General features: G+C 40.9%; 4 protein-coding genes across 10 annotated transcripts in view; 2 read left to right on the forward strand and 2 right to left on the reverse strand.

The window, feature by feature from the left end:
• The window catches only part of triob (trio Rho guanine nucleotide exchange factor b), a 64515-nt gene extending 51791 nt beyond the window's left edge, over positions 1-12724 (forward strand). Inside the window, exons 38-61 of the mRNA XM_085917627.1 lie at positions 560-846; positions 933-1103; positions 2176-2271; positions 2668-2816; positions 2958-3024; positions 3103-3206; positions 3302-3371; positions 3810-3899; positions 3977-4069; positions 4160-4210; positions 4365-4442; positions 4633-4824; positions 4943-5120; positions 5202-6052; positions 7233-7486; positions 7570-7699; positions 7786-7813; positions 8191-8353; positions 8660-8781; positions 8889-8967; positions 9089-9289; positions 9377-9515; positions 9604-9790; positions 10245-12724. Coding sequence (XP_085773753.1) covers positions 560-846; positions 933-1103; positions 2176-2271; positions 2668-2816; positions 2958-3024; positions 3103-3206; positions 3302-3371; positions 3810-3899; positions 3977-4069; positions 4160-4210; positions 4365-4442; positions 4633-4824; positions 4943-5120; positions 5202-6052; positions 7233-7486; positions 7570-7699; positions 7786-7813; positions 8191-8353; positions 8660-8781; positions 8889-8967; positions 9089-9289; positions 9377-9515; positions 9604-9790; positions 10245-10660 — 4196 coding nt within the window. The 3' untranslated portion in view covers positions 10661-12724. The remainder of the gene's footprint in view (positions 1-559; positions 847-932; positions 1104-2175; positions 2272-2667; positions 2817-2957; positions 3025-3102; positions 3207-3301; positions 3372-3809; positions 3900-3976; positions 4070-4159; positions 4211-4364; positions 4443-4632; positions 4825-4942; positions 5121-5201; positions 6053-7232; positions 7487-7569; positions 7700-7785; positions 7814-8190; positions 8354-8659; positions 8782-8888; positions 8968-9088; positions 9290-9376; positions 9516-9603; positions 9791-10244) is intronic.
• LOC147052174 (C-C chemokine receptor type 1-like) lies at positions 8130-15584 on the reverse strand. Its single transcript, XM_085917628.1, has 5 exons — positions 15340-15584; positions 14937-15004; positions 9327-14446; positions 9031-9242; positions 8130-8293 (listed from the first exon to the last, which is right to left on the reverse strand). Exons 2-3 carry the CDS (start codon positions 14996-14998, stop codon positions 13369-13371), a joined length of 1140 nt encoding a protein of 379 aa, XP_085773754.1. The 5' UTR covers positions 14999-15004; positions 15340-15584; the 3' UTR covers positions 8130-8293; positions 9031-9242; positions 9327-13368.
• Positions 15585-16769: 1185 nt separating this feature from the next.
• Positions 16770-17885, reverse strand: LOC147052175 (C-C chemokine receptor type 1-like). Its single transcript, XM_085918899.1, has 2 exons — positions 17738-17885; positions 16770-17659 (listed from the first exon to the last, which is right to left on the reverse strand). The coding sequence occupies exons 1-2, from the start codon at positions 17868-17870 to the stop codon at positions 16770-16772; spliced, it is 1023 nt and encodes a 340-aa protein (XP_085775025.1). The 5' UTR covers positions 17871-17885.
• A 2257-nt stretch (positions 17886-20142) lies between these two features.
• cobl (cordon-bleu WH2 repeat protein) overlaps positions 20143-26986 on the forward strand; it is a 28214-nt gene continuing 21370 nt past the window's right edge. For 4 of the 7 annotated variants that reach the window (XM_085918402.1, XM_085918408.1, XM_085918407.1 and 1 more), the window contains exons 1-2: positions 22128-24763; positions 26410-26620. In XM_085918402.1, coding sequence (XP_085774528.1) covers positions 24522-24763; positions 26410-26620 — 453 coding nt within the window. In that variant the 5' untranslated portion in view covers positions 22128-24521. The other 3 variants (XM_085918405.1, XM_085918403.1, XM_085918406.1) reach the window with 3 other exon arrangements.

Here is a 26986-nt window from a genome sequence, read left to right on the forward strand (position 1 = left end):
ACTGCATGTCTTTGAAATGTAGAAGGAAGCCTGAGCCCTCATAATATATTTTTGTCAATATTAAGTGATGCTTATTTCATAAATATTTTGATTTTATTTGGGTGTATAACGCACTCGGGGTTTTGCAAATGAAGAGACTGAAGAAAGGAGTAGGAGTAACTAGTATGGAGAAAAATAAGGAAATCGCTGAGGGTGACATTTTCTTTGGAGTTATTTTGAAACAGTAACAATGAAAAACCCACAATCATCACGAGAACGTTGTCCCTGAAGCATTGTGGCTCATCTATAAAAATTCTCGCAAAATCCAGTCTCATCATGTTATTTCAACGATTGTGTTGTTGTCGTTTTGTTTTTCTTTTTCTTGAATAAAAGGGTACCAGATGTTCTGGTACCAAAATTGAGTCAAAGGAATTGCTGTCCTAACTTAATTTCTTCCTCAGGAATTTCCCTGCATTTAGAGCATTGTTTTAGTGTTCCAATGCATTTGCATCAAGAGATTATCTTAATTTGTGATGTAGAATTTGCCATATAACATCTTTTTTTCTTTTCTTTTCTTTAGATACCTTGTCCGTCTCCAGTAACGACACCCTGCAGCCAGGCTCCAGCCAAACCTTGGGGCCCCACAGTTCGCCGGGGCCCAAGCGTCCTGGGAACACATTACGGAAGTGGCTGACCAGCCCTGTACGGCGACTCAGCTCTGGCAAGGCAGATGGTCATGTGAAAAAGCTGGCCCACAAGCACAAAAAGAACCGGGACGGCCCCCGTAAGAACTTGGATGTAATGCAAGGCCCTCAGAAGGACTCTGACGACAGTGCCGCCACACCACAAGATGAAACACTGGAGGAGGTAAGAGACGAAACGGAAGACATTTCTGTTTCTAAACTACTGGTTCTGACTCATCTGGTGCTGATGAGTTATTTTCCTGTCACCAGCGCATGCGTAACGAAGGACTGAGCAGCGGAACGCTCTCCAAGTCTTCTTCATCGGGCATGCAGAGCTGCGGAGAGGAGGAGGGTGAGGAGGGAGCTGACGCCGTCCCTCTCCCTCCCCCGATGGCCATTCAGCAACACAGTCTGCTACAGCCTGACACCCAGGACGACAAGGTAGGAAGGAAATGACGCTGCATAAATTTGGTTTGGGTTGTTTCCATTACAGCGCAAGTATAGTGTTGCAAAATATGCACATAAAAAGCTCCTCCTAAAAAAGGTTTCTCATTAAACATACTGTAGATGTCCCAAGATAATGCAAAAGCAGTGCTTTTGTTTACATAAAGCTCTTCATTTTACATCAACAGTTCCTGGGCACCAAGATTAGTAAAATGAAGTATTTACATTCAAGGTCAAAGTAGGCTGTGCAGTTGGCTTGTGTTTGAAGAAAAAAAACAAGAACCTTTCATTCATCCTTGAATTCAGGCCATTTTCTTCTCCGCCATAAATATTTTTCTATCTACTGTCAAATGTAAACCTTCTACTTAGCACTAATAATCTTTCCTTTCTTTCCCTCTTATTTTCTTGATGGCTGCATGTTTTGTCTGTCAGCATTATGTTGATTTCTGTTCTGCCTCTCTTCTATCCCAGTTTCCCTCTCTCTCCATGTAAAAGTCACTTTCACTGCCACACCTTTTGTTGATGTAAATTACCTTCTTGACTTCTCCTTTTATAATTGCCACGAAGTATGTGTGAATCCCATTGAGAATTGTTACTCGGTCTCGTATATGGTTGCTAAAATGAATACTCCATTCTTCATGCAGTCAAGAGGTGAAAAACCTTTGTCTGGCCTAAGATGGACCTGTCAATCTGATGGAGTATCAAGCAACACTTAATTCTCAATAATTTGACCCATGGAGTGTTAATGCAACCGTTTTGAACCAAAAGCATGCCCCTTGACCTTGCCCCCAAACCATCTTTCCCTTAAACCAGCCTGTGATTGGCTCCAACTTGGCCCCGATTTAACCTTTTTATTAGGAACAGCACACCCGCCAAGTCCTTTTTTGAACAATATGGACATTCGGGGGGGCCAAACTCTCAACTGGGTGAGCCTGATCAAAACACAGACAGCAGTTACCATAGTGTCTTAGCATCAAGGTTTTCCCACTAGCATAAAGTTTTCTACATTTGTAATATCGCAATGAAATAAAAAAGATAACATTTCTTTGTTTCTGTCTTTTCTGGCCAGTCTGCGTCACGCCTGTCTGCTCGGCCAAGCAGCTCAGAGACTCCGAGTGCTGCTGAACTGGTCAGTGCCATTGAAGAACTGGTCAAAAGCAAGATGGTGAGGGAGAAATCTCACAAAGACATGCACATGTTGTCTATTTGCACACAGAGGAGTTCACATTGTTGCAAACACACTTTGCTTGGGTGTTGTTATCAGAGGCGCGGTGTCCTACCAAACATCTCACAGCATTGCGACTCATTGATGCCAACTGTCTTCTTTTTCAACAAAAGGGCATTGTTTTGACTAGTTTTCCCCAAGCATGCATTTTCCATTTTATATATTACACAACTCTAACTTGAGAGAACATTAAATGAATGACAAAGCACTGAATGTTCCCGTCTTTTTTTCAATCTTTTGAATGAAGTGATTGTGGTGATTCAGTATAGTCAGCATTGTTTCCTTTTTAAGCACTAATAATTCTGAAACCACTTGACACATCCTTGCACTCTTTAGTCACTAGAAGATCGTCCCAGTTCTCTCTCAGTGGAGCAAGGTGACAGCAGCTCCCCTTCCCTCAACCCCTCTGACAACTCCGTCCTGTCATCCTCCTCACCCATGGAGGAGGTGGATGAGCGCAAGTCCGGCTTCCTCAAGCGAAGACAGTGAGTTACTAGCCTGGACCTTTTTTTCTTGATAAAGGACTTGGTTTGAGTTGTTAAACTGCTCTGCAATTTTCTGCTTGTACGGAATATTTCTTAAGTGCATTTTATTTGGATTGAGTAATGAATATTTTTTTTTCCTAGTTATGTCTTGCTGGAGTTGGTGGAGACTGAACGAGACTATGTCAGAGACTTGGGATCAGTTGTGGAGGTAATAAGAAGTTAAATATGAACTATAATTAGCATTTTTTTTTGTATACACTGCAATGTTGCTGGCTCTCCCCGTCAGGGTTACATGAGCAGAATGAAGGAGGAAGGTGTACCAGATGACATGAGAGGAAAAGACAAGATGGTCTTTGGAAACATCCATCAGATCTACGATTGGCACAAAGAGTATATTCTCAGCCTTTATTCTTTACATTCATCAAAGCGAAGACGTTTTTCGAAGGTTGCTAAAATAATGTGCTTCTGTCCTGGTGTGGTCGCAGCTTTTTCTTGGGAGAGATTGAAAAATGTTTGGAGGATCCCGACAGACTTGCTTCTTTGTTTGTCAAACAGGTATCCTGTTCATATATGCTCTTGATTTTCTTGATACAGTAAAACCCTAAATTCACCACCTTACAAAAAACATTACGTAAGAAATATTTAAATGATTGTCGTAGTAGAATCTAGAATGTATTTACTTTTTTAATTAAACTGAAATAAAGTTAGCTTTATTTATTGACCGTATTTTCACAAGGTAATTCAATGTGCTCCACGTAATTAAAAATACAACATATTTACAAACAGAAGCATTGAAAACCTTTGAAAGCAAAAATAACCCACCTACACAAACTGAAAAATTACAGACATTTTAAAGCAACGAAAAGAAATGAAAAAATGAGTTTTGTACAAATAAATTTACTGTCTTGTAATGTCTTAAACTGCACCTATATTTTGTACTTTAATTTATACCTGATATATATTCCTCAATGTTTTGTTTTCTTCCCATCACAGGAGCGCAGGTTTCACATGTACATCGTGTATTGCCAAAACAAGCCCAAATCAGAGCACATTGTGTCAGAGTACATTGACACTTACTTTGAAGTAAGAGTTTTTAGTTTTGTTGTATTTGTTATGATATGCATGATATATGTGCTGACTTTTTTACTATTTTTAATCAGGAACTCAAGCAGCGATTAGGCCATAGGTTGCAGATCACTGATTTGCTGATCAAACCTGTCCAGCGAATAATGAAATACCAGTTATTGCTTAAGGTAAAAAAAAGAAATAGTTTATTACAGTAGCACGTGTCACTCATTCTTTCATCACTTGTGAATTATCTGTGTATATTTATCATTTATTAGGATCTTCTCAAAGTTTCTAAGAAGGCAGGAGTGGATTCGTCAGAGCTGGAGGTAAAAATATTGACTCAGTTTCACCCTAAACACGATCGTGCTGAAACTAACCATTTAAACCGCACTTGGCAGAAGCAACAATCATTTCCAATTGATTGATTGAAGATTGCTTGTACACGGCCACTTAAAGTTTGCATTTCCTGTTTTGTTTTAGAAAGCTGTCGAGGTGATGTGCATTGTGCCTAAGCGCTGCAACGACATGATGAATGTTGGCCGCCTTCAAGGCTTCGATGTAAGACGGCTTTCATGATGGTTTGCTTGTTTTTCTGCATGTCTGAAACGTTTATTTTGTGTGGTGCATGTAAATTAGCAGAAAAACAGAAATCAGGTTTGCAATTTAGATAATGATCGCTAGATGGTAGTGTCTACCAAAACGTTCTGCTTTTGTATGGCTGACTTAGTCCTTTCCTTCTGACTTTTAGGGTAAAATTGTAGCACAGGGCAAATTGCTCCTGCAAGACACTTTCTTGGTATCAGACCAGGATGGGGGACTTTTGTCAAGAATGAAGGAAAGGAGAGTCTTCCTTTTTGAGCAGATTGTTATATTCAGTGAACCACTGGACAAGAAAAAGGGCTTCTCTACTCCAGGCTACCTCTTCAAGAACAGCATCAAGGTTCATATATGGCTCCAAAACCTTTATTAACTCAGATGTATATACAATGTGTAGAGTCCAAATGCAAAACTAAAATAATTTATTATTTTGTCCTCAAATCTTGATGCACCATTCACAGGTGAGTTGGCTGGGTCTGGAAGAAATTGCAGAAGACCCCTGCAAATTCACAATAACGTCCAGATCATCTAGTGGCAATCCGGAGAGGTATACCCTCCATTCAACAAGCCCTGGAGTTTGTCAAATTTGGCTCCACCAGGTCAGCCAGATTCTGGAAAACCAGCGCAATTTCCTGAATGGTGAGAGAATGATAATAATAATTCATTTAGTTACAGCTCAACCTCTGGAAGCATTGCAAGACTCTTTCTTCCTTTCCACAGCTCTGACGTCCCCCATAGAGTACCAGAGGAACCACGTGGGTGGCAGTGGTCCACCCAATAATAGTAGCAGTACAGGAGGTCTCCCTGGAGGCAGCACCTCCACCAGTACCTCCAGTCTAGGTGGTGGCGGCGGTGGCTCCGGAGGATCTGGAGGCAACTCCTCTGCTCTTTGCGGCCCTCGCTCCAGGCCCTCAAGAATTCCCCAGCCTTCCTCACGGCTCCCCCAGCCCGTCCACCACCACCACCACCACCCAGGCCCCGAAGGGCCTGACAGATCAGCAGGTATGTGGTCACCCTGCCAGCCCCAATCCAACCCCTCTAGCCTATATTCAGACACAACCTCAAACAGCAAGCTGGTAAATTCTGAGGTCCATAAAATGGAGCTGCTGGATTGTGGCGATGGTATCTCTAACAACGGTAGCAGACCATCAGGCAGCTTGGAAAGAGTTGTCAGGCATGGTTCGGGAGGCTGTGAAGAAACCCAGAAACCTCAACCGGTCGCTATCCCACAAATGGCTGTTGCTCCTCTGCATTTGGCCCTCAAGAATCCCCGAGTCTCACCTCTGGTCTCACCTCAATCTCTTGGGGGTGTCAAGGAAGCTTTCGCCCCCACGGGCCAGTCTCACAAAAGCAACACTTCGTGGGCCACGGTCCCGTCGGTGCCTCCTTCTCCCACTAGCCGACCAAGTTCCTGCATCAGTGACGGTGCTGGTGGAGGGGAATCATTCAGCAGAGGAAGCCACGGGATTTCCACTCACCGTCGCCACTCCACCCACAGTAAGGATTTAGATCGTATGAGCATGTGCTCCTCCACCAGCGAGCAGTCCATACACTCCACCCAAAGCAACGGGGTAAGAGGCCAAGTCGAGGTCACGGCTTCACAGAAGCTTCTCAACTTCACTAACCCCCGCCTTCACTGAATGGCTGCAGTCAGTCAGCACGCCGCTGCATCTGAGAACAGCTTGCAACGACTACTACACTGGGAATTAACGGCAATCCGAGTGCACTAACTTCACAGAGAATGTGTGTGAGACAAACATGTTCTTGTACTAACAGGGAAAATCTCAAGTCATAGCGAAGCTGTTTCTGCTTGATTTCCTCTTGTGGGCTTCGATGTTTGCCAACATTTTAAACATATTCTGGTCCCTCTCATGAAAAATGTCTGAGGATGAATCTTGTGGGAGGAAATGTTTGTAAACATAAGGGGCTTCCTGTTGGCAAAATGTGAGGGACTAATGCTACGTTTGCACTATGTTCCCGGCGGTCACAGCAAACCCTTTTTCCCAAAACGTAGTGCGGTGTGGGATTTTTTGCAATTTTGTTCTCAGTATTCAAGTCCTTCAAAGTTTTCTCATGTTCTGTCACCGCATCCATGATGGCCTGTGGGGGGATGGGATGGGTCCTTGGATCTTAAAGGCAGGCGCTCCACGTTTTGGCATGTGGGTTAGGGTTAGACCTGTTTTTTTTTTACCTGGTTTCTTACGTTCTGTCAAGGCTTCCTACAAATGAATCAAATTAGACTGCTCTTCCTGGTTGGCTGGTCCACGATGTCTCACAACCTTCTCGATTGCTGAAACGAGGCTCCTATGGCCATCAGGAACATAGTGTAAACATACAGGATGAATTCAAAAATAACCACAACCTGGAGACACGCTCGTCATTACTTCCTTTCCTCTACTTGCTCAATCTGAAACGTGTCTTTTCTGACTGATTTAGATATCTCTCATCAGAAAACATAATTTGTCCTCAATAACTGCTTTTTATTACAAATTGTGAGATGAGAATCATTACGTCTGCTTCACATGATCTCAAAACTTGTCACTATTAACTAAATTAAACACTTTCATGTCTCTGCAATGTTCAAATCAATTTAACTTGCTTCCATTTATGCATGTGCATAGTCAAGTTCAAACACGGTTGTCAATCAAATCATGATGTTTGATTGACGGAAAGCCAATACTATTACTCGCTGGATTACTTTGCTAGCACATTCATGCTTTAAACTTTTTTTCGTTCCTTGTCTTCTGGTAGAGTGAAAGCAGTAGCAGCAGCAGCAGTGTGTCCACCATGTTGGTGACCCAAGACTATGTAGCAGTGAAGGAGGATGAGATCAGCGTAGCACAGGGTGAAGTCGTCCAAATACTGGCCAGTAACCAGCAAAACATGTTCTTGGTGTACCGAGCTGCCAATGAGCATTGCCCTGCGGCTGAGGGATGGATTCCTGGCTTTGTATTAGGACACACTTCATCCTCCACTACACCTGATTTCCCAGAGGGAACCATCAAGTAAGACAACAAAAACATTTCTGCTAAGCTGTTCTATCGTGCGAATATCGGAAAGTTGACGTGATGTCTCTTCTTTGGTTTAGAAAATCCCTATCATGGCATACCGCGCTTCGTATCCGCCGCAAGTCCGAGAAAAAAGACAAGGACGGTAGGAAATTGGAGAATGGCTACCGCAAATCTCAGGACAACCTGGTATACAAAGTCTCTGGCAAGGTGCAGAGTGCAAATGATCAGAACAGTTCTCTTTCTCGTTTGTACTGCAAACTTACATAATGTATGAATTGATATTTTCATTGCAGCTTCTGAATCCCAACTTCATCAGTGATGGTGAGTCCTCTACTGAATGAATATTTGTGTAAAGTATATCAACACCGTTACCTGCATTTCAAGAAAATCCGCTGTAGCTCACCTAAATGTTCTTGAAAAAGTGATGAATGGATTTCAACAATCCCGTCATACCCGTGCAAAAACGTGTTAACCAAACAATAACATTATGTGGTAGTTTGCATGAAGCTGACTTGTTGCTTAATAGCGGTGATCTTATACTGTTCCAGTTAATCTTCAAATTGTATGATTCTAGTGTGAGATAAAAAAAAAATACAAATGCAAATCAATTAGCCAGACTTGTCTTTCTATTCTTTTTTAATGCTCTCCTTTGAAATGTACAACTTGTCCTTATCTTCCATTTTCATCCTGCCACGTAGCTCCTCCAGAGTTCCTCATCCCGCTTAGCGATGTAACATGTGAGAGTGGCGACAGTGTCACACTCAGGTGCAAAACGAGTGGGCGCCCCCGTGCCGCTGTCACCTGGCGAGGTCCAGACAATAACACTCTTAGCAACAACGGACAATACAGCATCATCTACAGGTAACGGAATGGAATTATTAAAGACGTTGTGCTTAGAAGGGGTACAACCTGGCGCAATTGGAACATCATAGATATTGAATTTATTACATTTAAACCACATAATATTGGATCTAAGATGTTTGGAGTACAACGGCTCCAAAGTATGTTAGAATATTTTTTCCACCTTGACATTTGTTTAGAACCATTCTTGTTGCTTTTAATTAGAATTTTAGACGGTGTTTAAGAATGTATTGAATTGCATTCGTATATGACCACATAGTTGTAGCAAATGAGCTAAAAAGAAGATATATTCTTTTTCTTCTGCAGTGAGACAGGAGAGGCGACCCTGTGTATCCTCGGGGTGACTATGGAGGACAATGGCAGATACACCTGTGTTGCCATGAATGTAGCAGGTTCTGTAACCACCTCGGCCAGCCTCAGAGTCTCAGGTGAGAGTTCTGCCATGGATGTGATTTCTTCCAATTATCTGATCGCGCTGATCTTGAAGTCCAGTTTACTTTGAAATTAAAGTTAGAGGACACTGTATTTTCTGCAGGAAGCCCAGACGATAGCAACAATGCAATTTGGAAACGAGGTTTTGAATACCACTACACTGATATTTCTGAACTTGGAAGGTAGGAAAGCATGGTTTGATTTTAGTTCATGATTTTGCATGGCAATTGTGTGTTGAACCTTACAACAACAAAACTCAACACAGGCTAAGAATTTCATCTGAGCCCCATTTGTGCTCCACAGAGGCCGCTTCTCGGTGACCAAGCGGTGCGACCAGAGAGGCAGCAAATGGACCGTTGCAGCGAAACATGTCAACAAGAAGCTGCTGCGACGGGAACAGGTGCTGCAGGAGGTCAAACTCCTCCAGACTGTTGATCATCCCAACCTGGTCCGCTTCCTGGACACGTATGAGACGGCCAACAGCTATGTTCTTATTTTAGAGATGTAAGTATGGCGTTTAAACCAGAAAGACCAATATTACCTGCTTTCGAATAACGTGACCAAAGTTGTGTTCCTGGCTGCTGTGTTCAGGGCAGACCAAGGGCGCTTCCTGGACTACATCGTGAGCTGGGGAAACCTGACGGAGGAGAAAGTAGCCCTGTACCTCAGAGATATTCTTGAAGCTCTCCAGTATCTGCATGGCTGGAGGATAGCACACCTTGACCTCAAAGTATACAAATCTGAATTTATTCCACCTGTGCAATCTGTGTGGAATACGGAAGCCGTCCTAACTGTACCATCTGTCGATGTTTCCGCAGCCTGAGAACATTGTGGTAGAACAGGTGTCTTCCCAGCCTGTGGTGAAGCTCACTGACTTTGGTGATGCCGTTCAGCTTAACCCTCCTTCCACCTACATACATCCTCTTCTGGGAAGCCCAGAGTTCTCTGCCCCTGAGCTGGTTTTGGGTCAGCCCGCCTCCCTGATGTCCGACATGTGGAGCTTGGGTCTGTTAACTTTTAAGATACATGATAAGCAGCTCAAAGTTTTGTGTCATGACCTTTTGATGTCTCACACTGAAACAACTCACTCACCACATTGTTTAAACCCACCCACACACTCGAAAAACATTCAATACAAAAGCCATGTTAATATATATTTTTTACAAACGTACGTATACTGATCCATAGATGAATAGATCTAAAAATATCATGGATAAGTCGGTGACCAGGGAAAAAAATACTACAAATAAAATAGGGTTTTGCCACCTTCGCCAATAGTTCAAATGCTGAACCGCACAAAATGGGGATGTACTGTATTTACAAGGAATGAGGCATTTCAGTGTCAAAATATACAGGCAGTTTTAAGGTAAAATTTTAATGGGATACTTCAACAGAGTCTGTGAAAAAAAAAGAAGTCGTTTCATGACTGCTTATCTTATTATGGGGATGTGTCTCGCAGGTGTGTTGACCTACGTCGTGCTCAGCGGCGCATCGCCTTTCCTGGACGAGAGTCTGGAGGAGACGTGTCTGAACATCTGCCGCCTGGACTTCAGCTTCCCTGACGACTACTTTGAAGGCGTGAGCGCAGCCGCCCGCGACTTTGTGTGCCTGCTGCTGCAGGGGGAGCCCGAGCAACGGCCTTCGGCAAGCTCCTGCCTGCGGGATCCGTGGCTCCGCCTACCCGGCGTAGCGGACAGGGATGTTGGCTACGCTGCCTCAAATCGCATGCAGCTTCCGCCGTGCCAAAATCCCGCTTCGCATCTGGACACGTCCCGGCTCATTTCGTTCATTGACAGACGGAAACACCTGAATGATGCCCGGCCCATCGGGTCATTGAAGGCGTTTCTTCACAGTCGCTTGCTTAATCAAGTGTAACAGGGAGTACCCGGGGCGAAAGATTTTCCCTGCCGGCTGGTTTGCTTTTCTTAACCAATCTCTGATGGAATGGTTGGCGTGCAGACTTGTGTATTCTCATGCTCATCTCTTCCACACTAAGGTTCCCTCACTGATCCACAAGTGTCCTGCTGCTGCTGACTGACTGAATGACCTCTGCTGATAAACCCTTTGACTCCGCCCCTTCCCTCCTAACGTTGGCATACCCCGTTTATGCCTGTACAACAAACTGTTGGAATCCCTGCGAGACTTCCAAACCTGACTTAGCGGACACAAAGGCAAGTTTATCTTTTCTTGCGAGTCGTATAATTATAAAAGGAAATAGAATACTGTATAAAGTGTGTGTCCGGCTGCTTTTAGTTGACCACAGGAGAAGCCTTTTTCTTTGTAAAAAGAGATTACTTTTTGTAAGCGAAACCGTGTACAGTTCGGAAACAAACATGCGAGTAACCTTTGAGGAATACAACAGCAGTAAGTAAGTCAAAGAATAAAAACAAACATGTACAAACCGAGTGGCGTTCATCAGTGAGGTCCGCTTGTTGTCATGGCAACGTGAAGATCAGACCAAGTATTCCGCTGTGGTCACTTTGAGTGCAATAGTGCGTGTTGTCCTCGTACTTGCCTTCAGCATCAAAGCTGGAGTTGTTTCAGCTGATGACTAAAACGTTCAAGGCAAAGCTTCTTCGCCTTATTTGTAAATAAATTACTCTCGCTTTTTCATTTGTCATTTATGAACAATCTGTTGCCACTGAACAAAGTCTTATTTCATTGACGGCATATTCGTGATGCAGAGATGATGCACTAATTTAGAAATGCACTCATTTTATGTCGGTCTCCACGTGCAATGTTGCAGCTTGAACAACTATTTATGAAGAATTGTTTTGTAGCTGTAGTCTTTCAAGGAAATAAAGGCATGTACGTAACTGGTACTGCAATAGACGTCTGTATTGTGTTAACTCTTTTTGTATTAAGTTCAGTACTAATATCTGCAACAGCCCAGCTGAATGAGAGCTTTGGCAACAATGTAAAATGTGTATGTATTCAAAAGAAAGTCAGGCACTTATGCGTTTCCTTTGTCATTGCTTGTTTCCATAATAATACCAAAGTTTTCTATTTGTTTTCCTGTATTATTCTAATTTTTCATGTTAACTTATAGAGAGCACAGTGAACCCAGATATTTAAGAGTTTACATTCATAACATTTTATTTATTATTATTTCATGAGAATGTTTGGTGATTTCATTGCTGCGTTAAGGCGGGACTTCACTTTGCTTGCTTTATGTTTGTATCCTTAAGCAATATAGCATGAGCTTAGCATGGGGTGCCTAATCCATTTAGGAGACATTTCCTTTTGTTTCATGTCCTCCTGTTTAGTTGGTATTCCAGAGTGGCGGTTAATGAAAACAATTTCATTAGAAGAGTTAGGTTAAGTAATCTGAAGAAACATACTGAGTTCTACAATGTTTATAGATGCCCTCTTTATTTCTTTGTGTGTGTCTGGGTTCCCTAAAAAAATATACATTGAATTATGTAAAAGGCTCTATTAAGCAAAATATGTTGTAATTAATGAATTGCCTTTGTGATTCCCTCATCCCACTCTTGCTTGTGATGTAAAGATGTACAGAGAGGGGCAGAGGGCATTTTGCCTCCAGCCAGGATGCAAACCTCAAAGAGTGACTGTTTCATATTTGAAATACGCAACACTGACTGCGGCAATGTCAATTTGAATGTTGTATGATGACTTCATTTTTACTTTTGCATGTATATTCCTATGTACAGAAAACGGTGTTTACATGTTACGTGTAAATATTTTAGTTTGTGGTGTTATTTTTGCCATTAAACGTTCAAAGAGCAACAGCTGTTTCTTTTGATAAATCCTCCAGTGCAATTTTGGAATGGGATATTTTTTATTTTGCAGGTAAGAGAGAGTTGCGTATTTTATCTTCAACAGTACAATGTATGCAAAAAACTATGTGTACACTAACAGCATTCTTTTTTTGTTTTGCATGCTGTGGTTTTCTTTGTTTGCATAAACCCGTAGATGGAGCTGGTGTCACTGTACTGATTTCCTGTCACAGTTTAGAATTGCACAAATTTTGAAAAAAAATTCTATGACATTACAAAGTTGCCTTCTACAAGATATGCCCACTAGATAATACAAGCACATCACTTGTATCATCTAAGTCCATTACAAGAGCTCTCTCAATGTTTTTTAATGTGTGTTCAGATAAAAGAAGAAAATGAAATGTTCCAAAACTGAATGATGGCCATTAGAGATGTTCTCACTCTAACTTATTTTGCAAGAACCACACGGGAGACAGTATGCCCTTTAAGCACTTGCAAGTGGAGAGCTTGTTCGTTACTGTAGGTACAGCAATGTTCGAACAAACTCTGCCTTTTGAATCATGCAAGAGAGTATTTATTGAGAGAAGTAGGGTGGGGGTGAGAGTGGCCAAGGTGGGGGTGAACCCCTGGCCTCTCAGGGGGTCACAGCAGGGGGTGTTTTACGATGTTGTGTAAACAGAACACCTCTGATTGCCTCCTCTGCAGTTGGTCCATCAGTTCAAAGGATCTTAGCACTTTGTTCTACTACTTTGTTAAGACAGGACAAGCTATGTTAATTATTACAGGTTACATTCCAACATAACCATAGGATCAAACTAATCTATCAACCCTGACAATGGCCTCACTTCACACAGCAGAGCTCCTCTCAACCAAGCTGGTGGTTCGGGAGATATCGGACCTGGTGCTCTGTTGCTGTGGTATGAAGACCTTGACAAGCTGGCACAAACCACATGGAAGTCTGTGGATCATTCTGAGCAGGTGCCTCCTGAACTTCCGGCCCACAAAAACATACAGCACAGGGTTGAGGCAGCTGTGGAAGTAGGCGCCGACCTCAGTGATTTGTATAGCCAATCTGATGACTTGGCTGCTTTTGCACGCCGTGTAGACTTGCAACAGTTCCAGCACTTTGAACAACACCACTACGTTATAGGGCCCCCAGCATATGAAAAAAACAGCCACCACAATGACCACCAACTGGATGGTCTGCTTTTTAGACGACTGGCATGAAAGCAGCCGCCTGATGATTTGCAAGTAGCAAAAGGACATGATGACCATGGGAATGAGTAATCCTAAAATGTTCATTTTCATGAGACCAAAAACACGCCAGTAACCATCGGAGTTGTCCAGAGTGAATGGTTCATACACAGCGTAGCAGTACGTGGTGTTCATATGGTCAGGCAGCTGTTTTAGGTAGAGGAGCTCAGGAAAAGAGGCCAAAAATCCAGCTATCCATGTGACGCCTGCTGCGATTATCCCAAAGAAGCTCGTGCGTGCCCTCATGGCGTAAACAGCATGGACGATCGCTAAATACCTGTCGATGCTCATTACCACGATAAAAAAAATGCCTGAATATAAAACTATGTGGTAAATACCCAGGACCACTTTGCACATAGTGTCCCCAAATATCCACTGATCTTGAAGTTGGTAGGCCAGGAATGGTAAGGAACCAACCAACAGGAGGTCAGCGATGGCCAAGTTCAGGAGGCAGACGTCCGTCATGTTGCGAAGCCGCTCCCCGCAGACAAGGACCCAGACAACCAAAGAGTTGCCAACAAAGCCCAGGATGAAGAATATACAGTAGATAGCTGGAAGAAAAGAAGCTCCGTGCATCTCGTACTCACACATCCCAAAGCCGTCAACTGAATAAAGGCTGTAGTCTAAGTCATCGAATGTCGTGCTTTCAGCAATGGCTGTTGAAATAGGCCTAAAGGATGCAAATTGATGAACGTTAACATCTTAAAATGTTTACCTCTCAACTGGATGCGATTTACATTACAGTCTGCCACAGATGGGTAACTAGGATTGTTGCTTTTATCTTACAGACTGCCCATCGTTTTAAAACTGATAATTGTGCATTTCACTTCTCAAATGATCACATGTACAAACAATACATGTCGATAGTTTCAGTTTTAAAACGTGTGGTTTATTAAGTATTGCTCATCCTCACAGTAAAAGACCAAGATGGAGTCATTATTTCTATTTAGATTTTTGGGTTGTTTTAATGCTTTTATTTTTGTTTAAATCTTGTTTCATGTTTTCATTCTGTTTTTCCAATTATTATTATTATTTTTGCACGTTTTCCCTAAAGTTGCACACACATTTCTATAAACTATCAATATATTTCAAGATTCCGTAACAATGAAGTGTTGATTATCAGACTTGTCAAGAGTGTAATCAGAACAATGTATTCGTACCTTGTTAATTCCACTCGAAAGACACTCTCATTCAACCCACTAAAAACCAAACTTTTGGCCATAGTTGTCTGTAAAATATAAAATAAGTTTGTTTTTAGAATAATATATGCCTTATTAAAATTGCAACTTTCAATATAAAATATTTAATTGAAAAAAACATTACATTTAGACATACTACTTGAAATTAAATCGTAAAATGTAATACAGTGACATAAATATATGTGAACATTCTGTTTTCAATAACATTCAGTTTAGAAATAGGGGGACACAATAAATAAAATGAGACTTAACATTCGTAAAAACTGATTGTGTGCATTTCAGTGGAAAACACACATTAACACACTCACATTGTGAACTCACACTGTATGTTAATCTGTTGATACAAAAAAAAGTAGAACCTTACCTTTGAGTGATTTCAAGAAAAAATGTCGGTAGTAATCCTAGATTGATCACATTGGTCATTAAATGTTCACCTCCAAACAGCTAGAAAATTACAGCTGCCTGCTATATTGTTCTTAAGAGACGAGGAGGCTGTACTTTTTGTTGCAAAGCTTCCTGAGGATGCTTTCAAACATATAAAACCACAAGTCAGTGGTTGTGAGGTTTAAAAAAAGAAAGGAAATACGATGTCTTGCAGCAAATGCACGCTGCTCAAGACTCAAGCAGCGTCGCACCTTGCTTTGTGACACACAAGTGTTGTGTGGCTCTTGCTTTGTAACAATGTTACAGGTGACATATTTCAGCTACGGCTTGAAGTTAAATGTTTTTCGCTTTTGGATGAAGAGTTGACCCCTCACTCCCTTAAATGGGGTGATGTAGGATACGTATTTCAGTATAACATGTTTTCAAAAGCCATTTAAATCCCGTAATTTTCGGACTATAAGTCTCCGGAGTATAAGTCGCACCAGCCATAAAATGCACAATAAAGTGAAAAAAAAACATATATAAGTCGCACCGGAGTATAAGTCGCACTTTTGGGGCAGATTTATTTTATTATTATTCGGGTGACGTCACTTGCAGTTCAAATGACAGTAATCCCTTGCTACATCGCGGTTCGTTTATCGCGGTTTCACGACATCACGGTTGTTTGAATTTTGAAAATTTGTGAAAAAAATTACATAGAAGTCGCTCCTGAGTATAAGTTGACCCCCCACCCAAACTATGACAAAAAACGTGACTTATAGTCCGAGAATTACGGTGCAAATGATAAAAAATGAGTTGAAAACAAGTCAACAACAGCTGTGATTATCAAACATTCCTTTATAAACAATATTCCTTTTAACAATTGTTATCTTCTGGCTTTTGCCAGAATACATGATGAATCTTTTCTGCCCTAATGTATGTCAAGACAATATTCACAGCTACCACTGTACTTTCCTGCCCTTTATGATCAACTTTCATGATTATCATAAAGTGAGTCATCTCTGAGCAATTTCTGCACCAAAGCAGAGACTGCAGAAATTTAAATATCTGTAGTAAGATTATATCCATTTGCTATAGATACGTGAAATAAATTGGTGATACACATTTTGATATGGTCTGCTTGGTTTGGTTTGTACATGGTTTGTACGGTAATTTAAAGGCTGAGCCACGACATCAGTGCGACCCTCCATCACATCCTGTAGCAGACATTGTTGTACACAAACACAGGCGCAAACACAAGTCCAACATTTTCTGTAAGAATTGTGGGAGAGCAGTGAAAAGTCGAAGCTTAAAGTTTTATCCAAGTAAAAAGTAAAATACTACATTCTTGGACAACATATAGGGACGTATACGTGTACTTGCACTTTGCAAGACGAGAGTGGGCAGACAGACTGACAGATATCATTTGCGCTACATGATAAACGTACCTTCAGAGGACCTGGCTGAACTCTTTCGGTAAGAGTAGTCTGATGAATGCCATTGGGCGACAGAAATCCCAGGCACACATTTCATCAGCTGCAAGACACGTCTCATAAACCTCTGTCCAACAAAAGCATATAGGATGGGATTCAAGCAACAGTGAGTGTTCGCAACTGCCTCTGTGACTATTACTGACAATTTTAAATTTTTGATGGAGTCACAGTCATTTAGGACATTCCTATTAGAATGCAGAAACATCAGAAAACATGAAATGTTGTAAGGTGCCCATAACAAGAAGAAGATAACCATAATCAAAACGATCAGCTTTACAACACGTAGCTTCTTTGTACACCTTATTCTCATCAGGACAGGTATGATCCTAGAGTAGCTGAGCACCATAACCAGCAGAGGAAGCACCAGACCTAAAATATTCCTTGTTAAGATACTGTAGACCTGCCAGGTATCATGATTTGGTTCATAACTGCAACCCAGCCCGTTAGGCTGTTTTGTCTCTGAAGTGAAGATGAAAGAAGGAAGGGATACACAGAAGCTCAGCAACCACACAACCACAGTGAGTATGAACCCTGTTCTCCTTGTGCGGTATTTGGCCACCTTGACATCATGTTTAATAATCAGGTAGCGGTCCAGTGTCATGACAACCATGAAGAATGTGCTGCAGAAGAAGCTGGTACTGAGGGAACCACCGCTGAAATGGCACAAAAAGTCACCATGGGTCCACTGTTTGACCAGAGTGTAGTGCGTGTAGAGCGGTAGTGAAATGATGAAGAGTAGATCAGACAAAGCTAAGTTGAAGAGACAGATATCTGTCATGGTTGTCTGGTTACGATGTTTCACCAGGACACACACCACAAGGACATTACCTTGAAAGAATGGGAGAAACGTGAACGGGAGAACGTGGTTGTGTCTTTAGTTAAACAATATATGTATTTGACACTTACCAATGAAGCCAAGGATGATAACTAAAGAGTAGAGAATAATGATGAACATTCTGCCAAAGTCTATTAGGCCACTGGTGTCGCAGGGAGAATACGCTGTAATTCCAAATGTATCGTAGTCATCGTACGTCATCATCGCAGTGACAGTTGTTTCTGCAGACACAAGGTTTTCGATATCCTGCTTTATTGCAACCTGGGCTTTATATTGAAACACAATCCAGGTCTGACTTTGATACTAAATTGTGTGTGCTAACAGCCAAAGAGTTGTTTTTATTTTCCAGATCTTGCTGTGCAGCAGTAACGAAAAAACTGAATCAACACTGGTGCAAAACTCTGCTGCATGACACGGGAGAAAGAGTTTCTCTTTACATCACGGTAACTGTGAAACAGTATAATTAGGACTTGACAAGCAGTGGATATTTTATATTACTGGGTTACCAGTGCTATATTGTTTCATTTGTGTATTTTTTATTTTACCTTATTTTGTGCTGCTCCTTTTTTTTTTAGCTATCACTGTGTTGTCATTTGAGGGTTTGTTTTTCCCTATAATGACATAATTTTGTCTGATTTTATATATATAGCCTTCTGGAACGGATTGTGTTCGAAAACCGAGGCTCCACTGTATTTACTTTCAACCCATGTAATGACAAAGCGATACTTTCGCTCTTCCAATTCAACACAGGGCCCATGTGAATTAAACTAAACTACACAATGAAAAGAAGACCACACAACAGAACATAAGCATAAATATGGATTCAGTATGCTGATATACTGTAATCATTTGATGATATCCCAAAATACTCACTAAATCAATCATTAAAATGGTAAAAGTGTATTCACCTGACATGATGATTGATGTCTGTAAGGAAACCAGAAGCCTTTCTCACAACCTTGACTGAGTAAATGTTTCAGTTGAAAGTATTAAGTGACCTTGAGGCTTCATGCAAGAAGGAACATTAGTGCAGCTGTTGTTTCCTGCGTGAGTTGATCCTTATCAAGTGAGTACAAGTGTGTGCAGAGATAACCAAAAATAATACAAAACACACATCACACACTCGCACGCATTCCACTCAGCCTTCACTGAATGGCCATCTTTTGTTTTCCTCTATTTTCTTTTAGTTAATTTATTTAACAGTTGCATAGCATACATACGCTCAAGTTTACCATTTGCATACATAACAGGTCAAAGGACAAATTTAGAAATGTTAGAAAATGCGTTTGGGCGATCGGACCAAATTAAGCTCCCTGCGCACTGAGGTCCACTTCAATTTTGGAAAGTACATCAGGACTTTAAAAATATTTTCCAAATTTCAGCGACGGCTCTCTCACAATAATGCGACCAGCGCGGTGCAGTTGCGCGGTCGGTGACGCGCTACTATTGCGCGTTTGGCGGTGCGCTGCAGTTGCGCGATCGGAGAAAATTAAATTTCCTGCGCACTGAGGTCCACTTATATTTTGGAAAGTACATCAGGACTTTAAAAATATTTTCTAAACTTCAGCGACGGCTCTGTCGCAATAATGCGACAAGCGCGGTGCAGTTGCGCGCCGCCGCTGCAGTTGCGCGATCGGACAAAATCAAGCTCCCTGCGCACTGAGGTCCACTTCAATTTTGGAAAGTACATCAGGGTTTTAAAAATATTTTCTAAATTTCAGCGATGGCTCTGTCACAATAATGCGACCAGCGCGGTGTAGTTACGCCGGTCGGTGACGCGCTACGGTTGCGCGTACGGCGGTGCGCTGCAGTTGCGCGATTGAACAAAATTAAGCTCCCTGCGCACTGAGGTCCACTTCAATTTTGGAAGGCACATCAGGACTTTAAAAATATTCAGTTGCGCGATTGGACAGAAATGAATGAAATGAAAAATGCTTAAAATAGTTTTTTTTCTTGGAATGGATTTGGGGAAAATATGATTCGGAATTCAAACGATTCACTTCTCGAACAGCCTTCTGGAACGGATTGTGTTCAAAAACCGAGGCTCCACTGTGCATCTGTAAAAGATGATCTTTGGTCCGAATGTCTATACGTTTACCGAATGGCCATCGTGGATGATTGACCAGCGACATGCTGACGAAAGCAGGATTGTTGACAGTTGCATCAAGTTTTACTGGATGAGTCAGTTCAAAGCGGATACTAGTTTCAGAATAACAGTTACCAGAAGAGACATGTCATTATGCAGCATTAAATCAGAGTGACAGCGCTGACATTAGTAATTTCTGTTCCATTTTTGACATTTCCTAAACTAGGATACTTTTCAAAAGATTACATACCATGTTGTGCTGAACAAAACTAAATACAAAGAAACAAAAAAACGTGAGAATGTTCATATTTTTATTTTGAAAGATCAAGCGGGAAATAGAAAACTGTTCAAATTTGCGAATAGTTTAAGTGAATCAACATTGGGAGCGTTGAGATTAAATCAAGTGGATTTGACATCGTGCGGAAAAAGGTAATGAGCGAGTGCGTCTTCTGTGAAATAAGTTAATTAAAACACAAACGTCATGGTTCGACTATTATGTCGTAGCTGCCCTTCAAATCACTCAGCTTTGTTTGCACGCAAGTACCGTCATCTTTGCTCACCTACTTATTGACCCTATGATAGAATATATCACAATCGTTACAGACGTCATTTTTATTGGAACTAAATAGATCAAATCTGTCATTGCTAAACCTTAAATGCAAGTATGGTGGATTTCCTGCAAGGTTGGGTTAAGTAGCGGATCTGTGGACCCTTCTTGAGCAATCTTCGCCTCAAGTTGGATTTCGCCGCAATGACCGAACCTTTAGAACCGTCGGCTGGGTAAGTCATTCACAGGTTAAAAACTGTGATTGCCCTGTTGACTTGGCTCTTTTAGCTATTGCATACTTATTAAAGTTCTCGGTCTGTTTGGGTATTATTGTCAATGCGAATTAACCGCACAGACCAGTGACAGGTGAGGTGCGTTCCTCATTTTCTATTGCGCCCCACCCAAAGAAAGTTTCTGTTATTATTTAATTGGCTGGAAAATATTACTTAGAGATATTTCTACAGAAGTATGAGTAGAATTATACGACAATACTGTATTGTGTAACTATTCTCTTTTGTAACCAGTTTCCTGACAATTAACAGAGAATTCCAGCATGAGCATGATGGAACCCCCTCACCTCCCCCCGACGACGCACAATAACGGTGTCAAACAGTTTAATTGTGGCTTCTATTGCTTGTGATGGAACGTGCGCGAGAGCGTCACTAATTTAACTATACGTATAGTGTTTTTATTGTATTGTTATGATTGAACTGCTTACACTTACGGCTATTGATGTTTTGGTCTAACTTATCAAGGAAAGCATGTATTAACAAAATCGATGGAAAAGCAAGCAATAAGCAATATTTTTAATTCTTGATAAGAATATGATAACAAAAATATTATGGGTCCACTGAAAATATATATGATATATTATATTAAAAAAGTGTATATATATATATATATATATATATATATATATATATATATATATATATATATATATATATATATATATATATTTGTTAATCTTTTTTAAACTCTGCAGGACGATCGCTATGTCCGCGAGAGCCTTTTCAATCTCGATTTAGCACCATGACAACTTGCTCAAGCCAGCCTGTTATGTATCATCCATCTCTGGGAGGTGTAACTGTTTTTCTCTGTTCAGTTTGTAGTGGAAGAAAGCATAGATAGGAATGTAACTGGGTTTTTGTATTTTCTCTATGCATCTAATTAGATTTTTTTTTTAAAAACTTGATTTATATTTGTTTGATTCTATGTTCATCTTTGTGCATGCAACAACTGCTGTGCGACAGTGGATGGCTGGATGAATGATTTCTAACAGCATTACTGGGAGAAACCTGTAAAAAACAGGAAGACTGGGTGGACAGATTTTGCAGGTATAAAGAAGTATACAATTAGAAATGAATGTCTCCCAATCCCAGCACACACAGCCATAATTATTGGCTACCATGTCGTGTTTTTGCAGACTTGCTTATATTCTGGTTGCAGGGCTTACTGTTGTTTGGTTGGAAGCTTCCCTCGCTGAAGTTAAAATGAGAATGTAGTATTTAGAAACAAGTAAAACTAATAATGTAGAGAATTTAGATGTCATTTGTATAAGTCCAAAATTTGCCCCAAAGAAAAATGACTTTATTTTACTGTATCCTACTGCATCTCAAATGATGGGAAAATATGAGATGCACGGATGCAAATAAAACTTCCCCTCCCAAGACTGTCATTACAAAATTGTCCTTGGTAGAGCTTCACGTGGTTAGCCATGACCTCAGCAGTGCTGCCAAGGTTCCATATTTTTTTCCTCCATTTGTCTTCTAGTACAGTACAGATGGGTGAAATGCAATTCTGAAAGCTGAGTATTGAGTAAGTAATACCTTTTTATTGTACAGTAACTTTATATGATGTCAGAAGTGTCAGCATTGACTTGTTCTCATTGGTCAGATGCTTGAGCAAAATGACTTTAAATGCTGTGCTCTGTTCTATAGCCATGCTTGCAACTCATTTCTCGCAAATTGTATTTTGGACAAAGACTGAGACAGCACTGGTAAACTATTCCACCTTGTCCCAAAGTTGAAAGGTTATAAACATCTTGAGATTCTCCTGTGTGCTGGTGGGTACATCAATGATTAGAGAGAGTGGTAGACTTGTTAATAAGGAGAAAGACCTCTTATTTTCTTATATGAGCTGTGCCAAGCATCTACTGTGGATTATATGATGCAGCTGTTATGGGCTAGACATTTATTTTTGGAAGCCCACTGTCATTTGTTAGTCACTGACCTATGTGGGTTTCTTCGAGAGGAAGCTGAACCAACTGCGTTGCGAATGGAAGGAATTCTCTAACACAAAATAGAGCCATGGTATTTGCAAATAGGGAGGAGGGTGGTTAAATACTCGTCTGTACTTTTATGAATCATTAACTGATGACGCTATGTAAGAGTAAATATATTCAAACAGCAACAAAAAGTATGTTAATGGGCCTACTTGTCATTTTTTGTTGAGTTATCAAAGAATGTATTAAATTGAATGCTTGGTTATTTATTATGGCAATTGCCTGAATTTATGCGTGAAATGAACATGTCATCTCAAAGCAAAACTTGGTGGAGAAATTGCTAATGGCAATCACTGTAATGACATTTCTCATAGTTGGCCAATAAGTTTGTACTCAGGAGGGATTTTGACCCACTCCTCTGTACCTGTACCTGTCTTCTGTGTCTCTTAATCAACTTTGTTGATTTGGCAGTATGTTTTCAGTAATTGGTGTGTTCTAAAACATGTTTCAAACATGGTTAGAGTTCAGACTTAGGTCCAATTGCCTACAGATCATTAAAAACATTTTCTGGTCACTCGATCCCTTAATACTTTGTGTTTGTGCTATTTGTTAATTAAACGATGTAGTAGGTCCCTCTTTTTTGTTTCTTCTTTCTGTTTTTTGGTCACTTGGTCATTCATTCAGCCTTTATGTTGAAACCAGCAGTCAAGTGGTGTATGTGTACACAGGTTTCCATGGAGATGCCTTCTCCATGGCACCCAAGGTGCATGCTGGCTTCGTGCGTGCGTGCGTGTGCGAGACAGGGAGCATGCATTTGTGTTTGGTATGTAAGGCGTGGTTTAATCCAATGTTCTAATGTGGGTCACTTGCATTGATTAAAACTCAAAAGAATGCACACAGTGTGGCAGAATCCTGTTCTAAAGTGCACATGTCTACACATAAGTGTGGAGGTGTGGTTTTAAGTCTGCCAAGACAATCCAGTCCTTTGCTCTTTTTGATTGAAATTAGATTACTGTGACAGTCATCATTTCCTGAAAATATGCTTCTGTTATTATTTCAGACCATTCATTTCGATAGCTATTCGTTTGAACTATTTTTCTTTTTTGCATGCGCCATGACGTCTGAATACACACTTTGTTATTAAGGAGGAAATACATTTAAAGATCACTAGTATTGGACAGCGTTTTAAGTCATAATGTCATGCTGTAGTTGCAGTATCAGCAAATTACGCAACACTTGATATCTAATGCTGTATCTAATGTGGAGCTCGTTGAAATACACTTGCATAATGATTTGATAGTTATCTTATTTTGCCGTTAATGGTTACCTTAAGGTTAGAGTCCGCTTGCTGTGCCATGTTCATACAGTCATACTTTTGTTTATTTTTATTTTTGCTAAGCAGGACACATGCACACACATGCACACACACACACACACACACACACACACACACACACACACACACACACACACACACACACACACACACACACACACACACACACACACACACACACACACGCGCACGCATTCTGACAAATCCTTGGAACTGGACTTATAAACATTGAGGTATTCAACAATTGTAGAATATTTAACCTACAAGGACCCCTTCTGACGTAAGTGGCATGCTTTGCTATTGTTATCTATCTTGTGTTGAGACTGGGGTGGAGTACGTGGAGTTATAGAATAGCATTCGTGTTTTGTTTTTGACAAATAGCTGGAAGTACAATTTTTTTTCAGCAGCACAAAAAATTCAAGAGCCACAAATATATTTTAGCTCATTCTACACCATTAGCTACATTTTCATTTTAAAATTCAACTGCTCAGAGATTGGTCATGCTTGATTTTATGATCAAAATACAAATCACCATTAAACCATTGATAAACATCCGATGCCTACTTCTGCAGAATATAAATGAAGTGCTTGTGTTGCAAGCATTCAGCAGGACAAAATATGTATGAAATTTCTCCCTCCATTTTTTTGTGTTCCAGTTATATATGTATGCACTATTTTTACATGATGTGGATTGTGAAATTATATTCTCTTTCCATCATAGGAGGAGAATGAAGGCCCGGGCCCCACCCCCACCAGCGCCCCCTCGTCATATTTTTGCAAACAGTCTGCCTGACGCGGGCGGGACACTAGGCATGGAGTCCAAAGAGAACATAATGAGACAGACTGTGGAGTTCCAATTGACTCTTCCGCAGGGATACCAGACATATGTAACAGAGGATGGGAGGTGAGAAGGACACAATCTGACTCACTTAGGTTTGTTTGTTTGTCTGTCTGTTTGTTTGTTTTTTAACATGAATGACAGATTTTAGTCAAAATAGTATTTTCTTAAACTAAAAACTGTCATATCTTGTATATCTACTGTACATGAAAGTACTCCATTTTATGGTAATTTTTCTCCTGATGAGTACTGCTCTTGTTGTTGTCCCGGTTTGTGATTACTAGTAAGAGACTTTTGTCACTGTTTGCCCACTTTGGGTTTCCGTGCCAGTGGGGCCTTTTTAAGGGTCCTATTCCCAGTCTCAGCAGAGGCTTTGTCCCAGAGAGTGAACAGATGGAAGCTGAGCTGTTCAAACTCTCTCTGCCCCGAGTGGGTTGTTTTCATTTGGAGCAGAAAAGTCAAGAATTTCACCTTCGTACAAAATAAGACTGGTATTGACCGTAGTCCGGAATTAGTGCAGTCTTAAAGTATACCTGTGAGATGGTATCATATATTTGTTTCTGATTATATTATACTGTACATGCTTGAAGATAATTGCTGAGAACATGCAAAAATTAGCACAATGCTATCCTTAATTATGGAAATTACAGTATTAAACTCTTTTTTGCCCACCGACTCTAGTGACACACACACATTGGGGATGAGTCGCCCTGCTTCACGTATCTGCACACTAATTGGCGAGCAAAGTGTAATTCAACAGCTTCCACACTGTTATCAATCTGTGCTGTCATTGTGAGGGCTTGCACGTGCTTTGCAGGTGGCATTCACTTTTTTGGGACTGAGGGCACTGCCCTTAGTCTTTATGGAAACAAAATCTGTCCTTTGCATTGGACGAGCAAAGAATTTGGCTGATAAGACAAATTCTCATCCATCAGCGGTCAACCTCAAAACATTTCACCATGACAAAAAATAGAGGGTTTTATATTTCTTCATTTTTAGGCTCTTTTGACAAAATCATGTCACTCCTGGGAATATTTTTAAATGGTGTATGTGTGTTTGGTAATCACGATAATACCCTTTAAAGAGTAGCTACAGTAGTTCGAAGCAGAAGCGCTCACACTCCTGTCACAAGAGTGTCACATGAGTGTTCCAGATAGAAAAGGCCAAAGACTGACTCACTGTCTCTTTATTTTAGGAGTGACATTTACTAACAAATGGTATATCGTCCGTTTCACACAAATACACACGCACACATATATGTGCTGTAAGTGCTGCTTCTGCATATCTTGTTGAAAATCCTTAGTTGAATTTGTTTGAAAGTTAATTTAAAGTAATTTTAATGAGAGCAATTTTCTTTTGCTCACAAGGTATATCAGCTGTTGAAGGGGAGTCATGCAGTCATGCCGTCAATTTGCTTGTATGCAACAGAAACTAAGAAATCTAAGTTCTTACTATTGGCTCCGACATGTATTGTTACTGAAAATGATCAAATCAGGTGAAAGTGTGTCTGGTTTTGGTTTTTACTCATACTTAAGATGGATTGGCTTTGTAACCCAATCGTCTCCTGTCATCTCCTCTGTTGTCCTTTCTAACCCTCCCTCCATTCCTCCTCACCACTCTCTTCTTCCCTCTCTTTCACTTTTAACACTTCCTCCGCCTCCCTACCTTCACACCCCCCCCCCCCCCCCCACACACACACACACCCTTCTCAGTAAGCCGCTGATGGACTTGCTGGTTGACCTGTGTAGCCGCTACCATCTAAATCCAGCACTGCACACCCTGGAGCTCTTGTCGCCTGAAGGCCACTCATTGGGGTTCAAACCCAACCTGTTGCTGGGCTCCCTCAATGTGGCCGGTGTCCTCATCACGGAGAAAGTCTGCGAAGAGAAAGTGGTGCGCAGACCGGCACCGAAAGTTCCAGAGGTGAATTAGAAAGTTTTTGGTGTGTTGTGAATGGAGTGACATTTATTTTTATATTTTATATAGTCATCTCTCTCTTTATGTAGTAATAACTGGCTGTACTGATCGCACAACAAAATTTGGTTCCAACGTGAACTTTCTTGCCTTTGTGGTATATGTATACGCTCGTTATGCTAAAGCCCTCTATTATATCTACCCCAACCCAAATCCACTCTTTGCGTCTGATCACTGGCAGAAAGCAAGCCCTGTAAGGCCCCATGGTAAGATACAATTTGGTTGCAGCATGTTCTTTTTTTTATTTGACTTTTTTTGTTTTTCCTGATTACATGCTTCAGCTTTTATGCTCTCTTTCTCTTCTTTTTCATGATG

This window comes from Syngnathus leptorhynchus, chromosome 8, assembly GCF_054491065.1.
Source record: "Syngnathus leptorhynchus isolate UIUO chromosome 8, UIUO_Slep, whole genome shotgun sequence".
NCBI lineage: Eukaryota > Metazoa > Chordata > Actinopteri > Syngnathiformes > Syngnathidae > Syngnathus > Syngnathus leptorhynchus.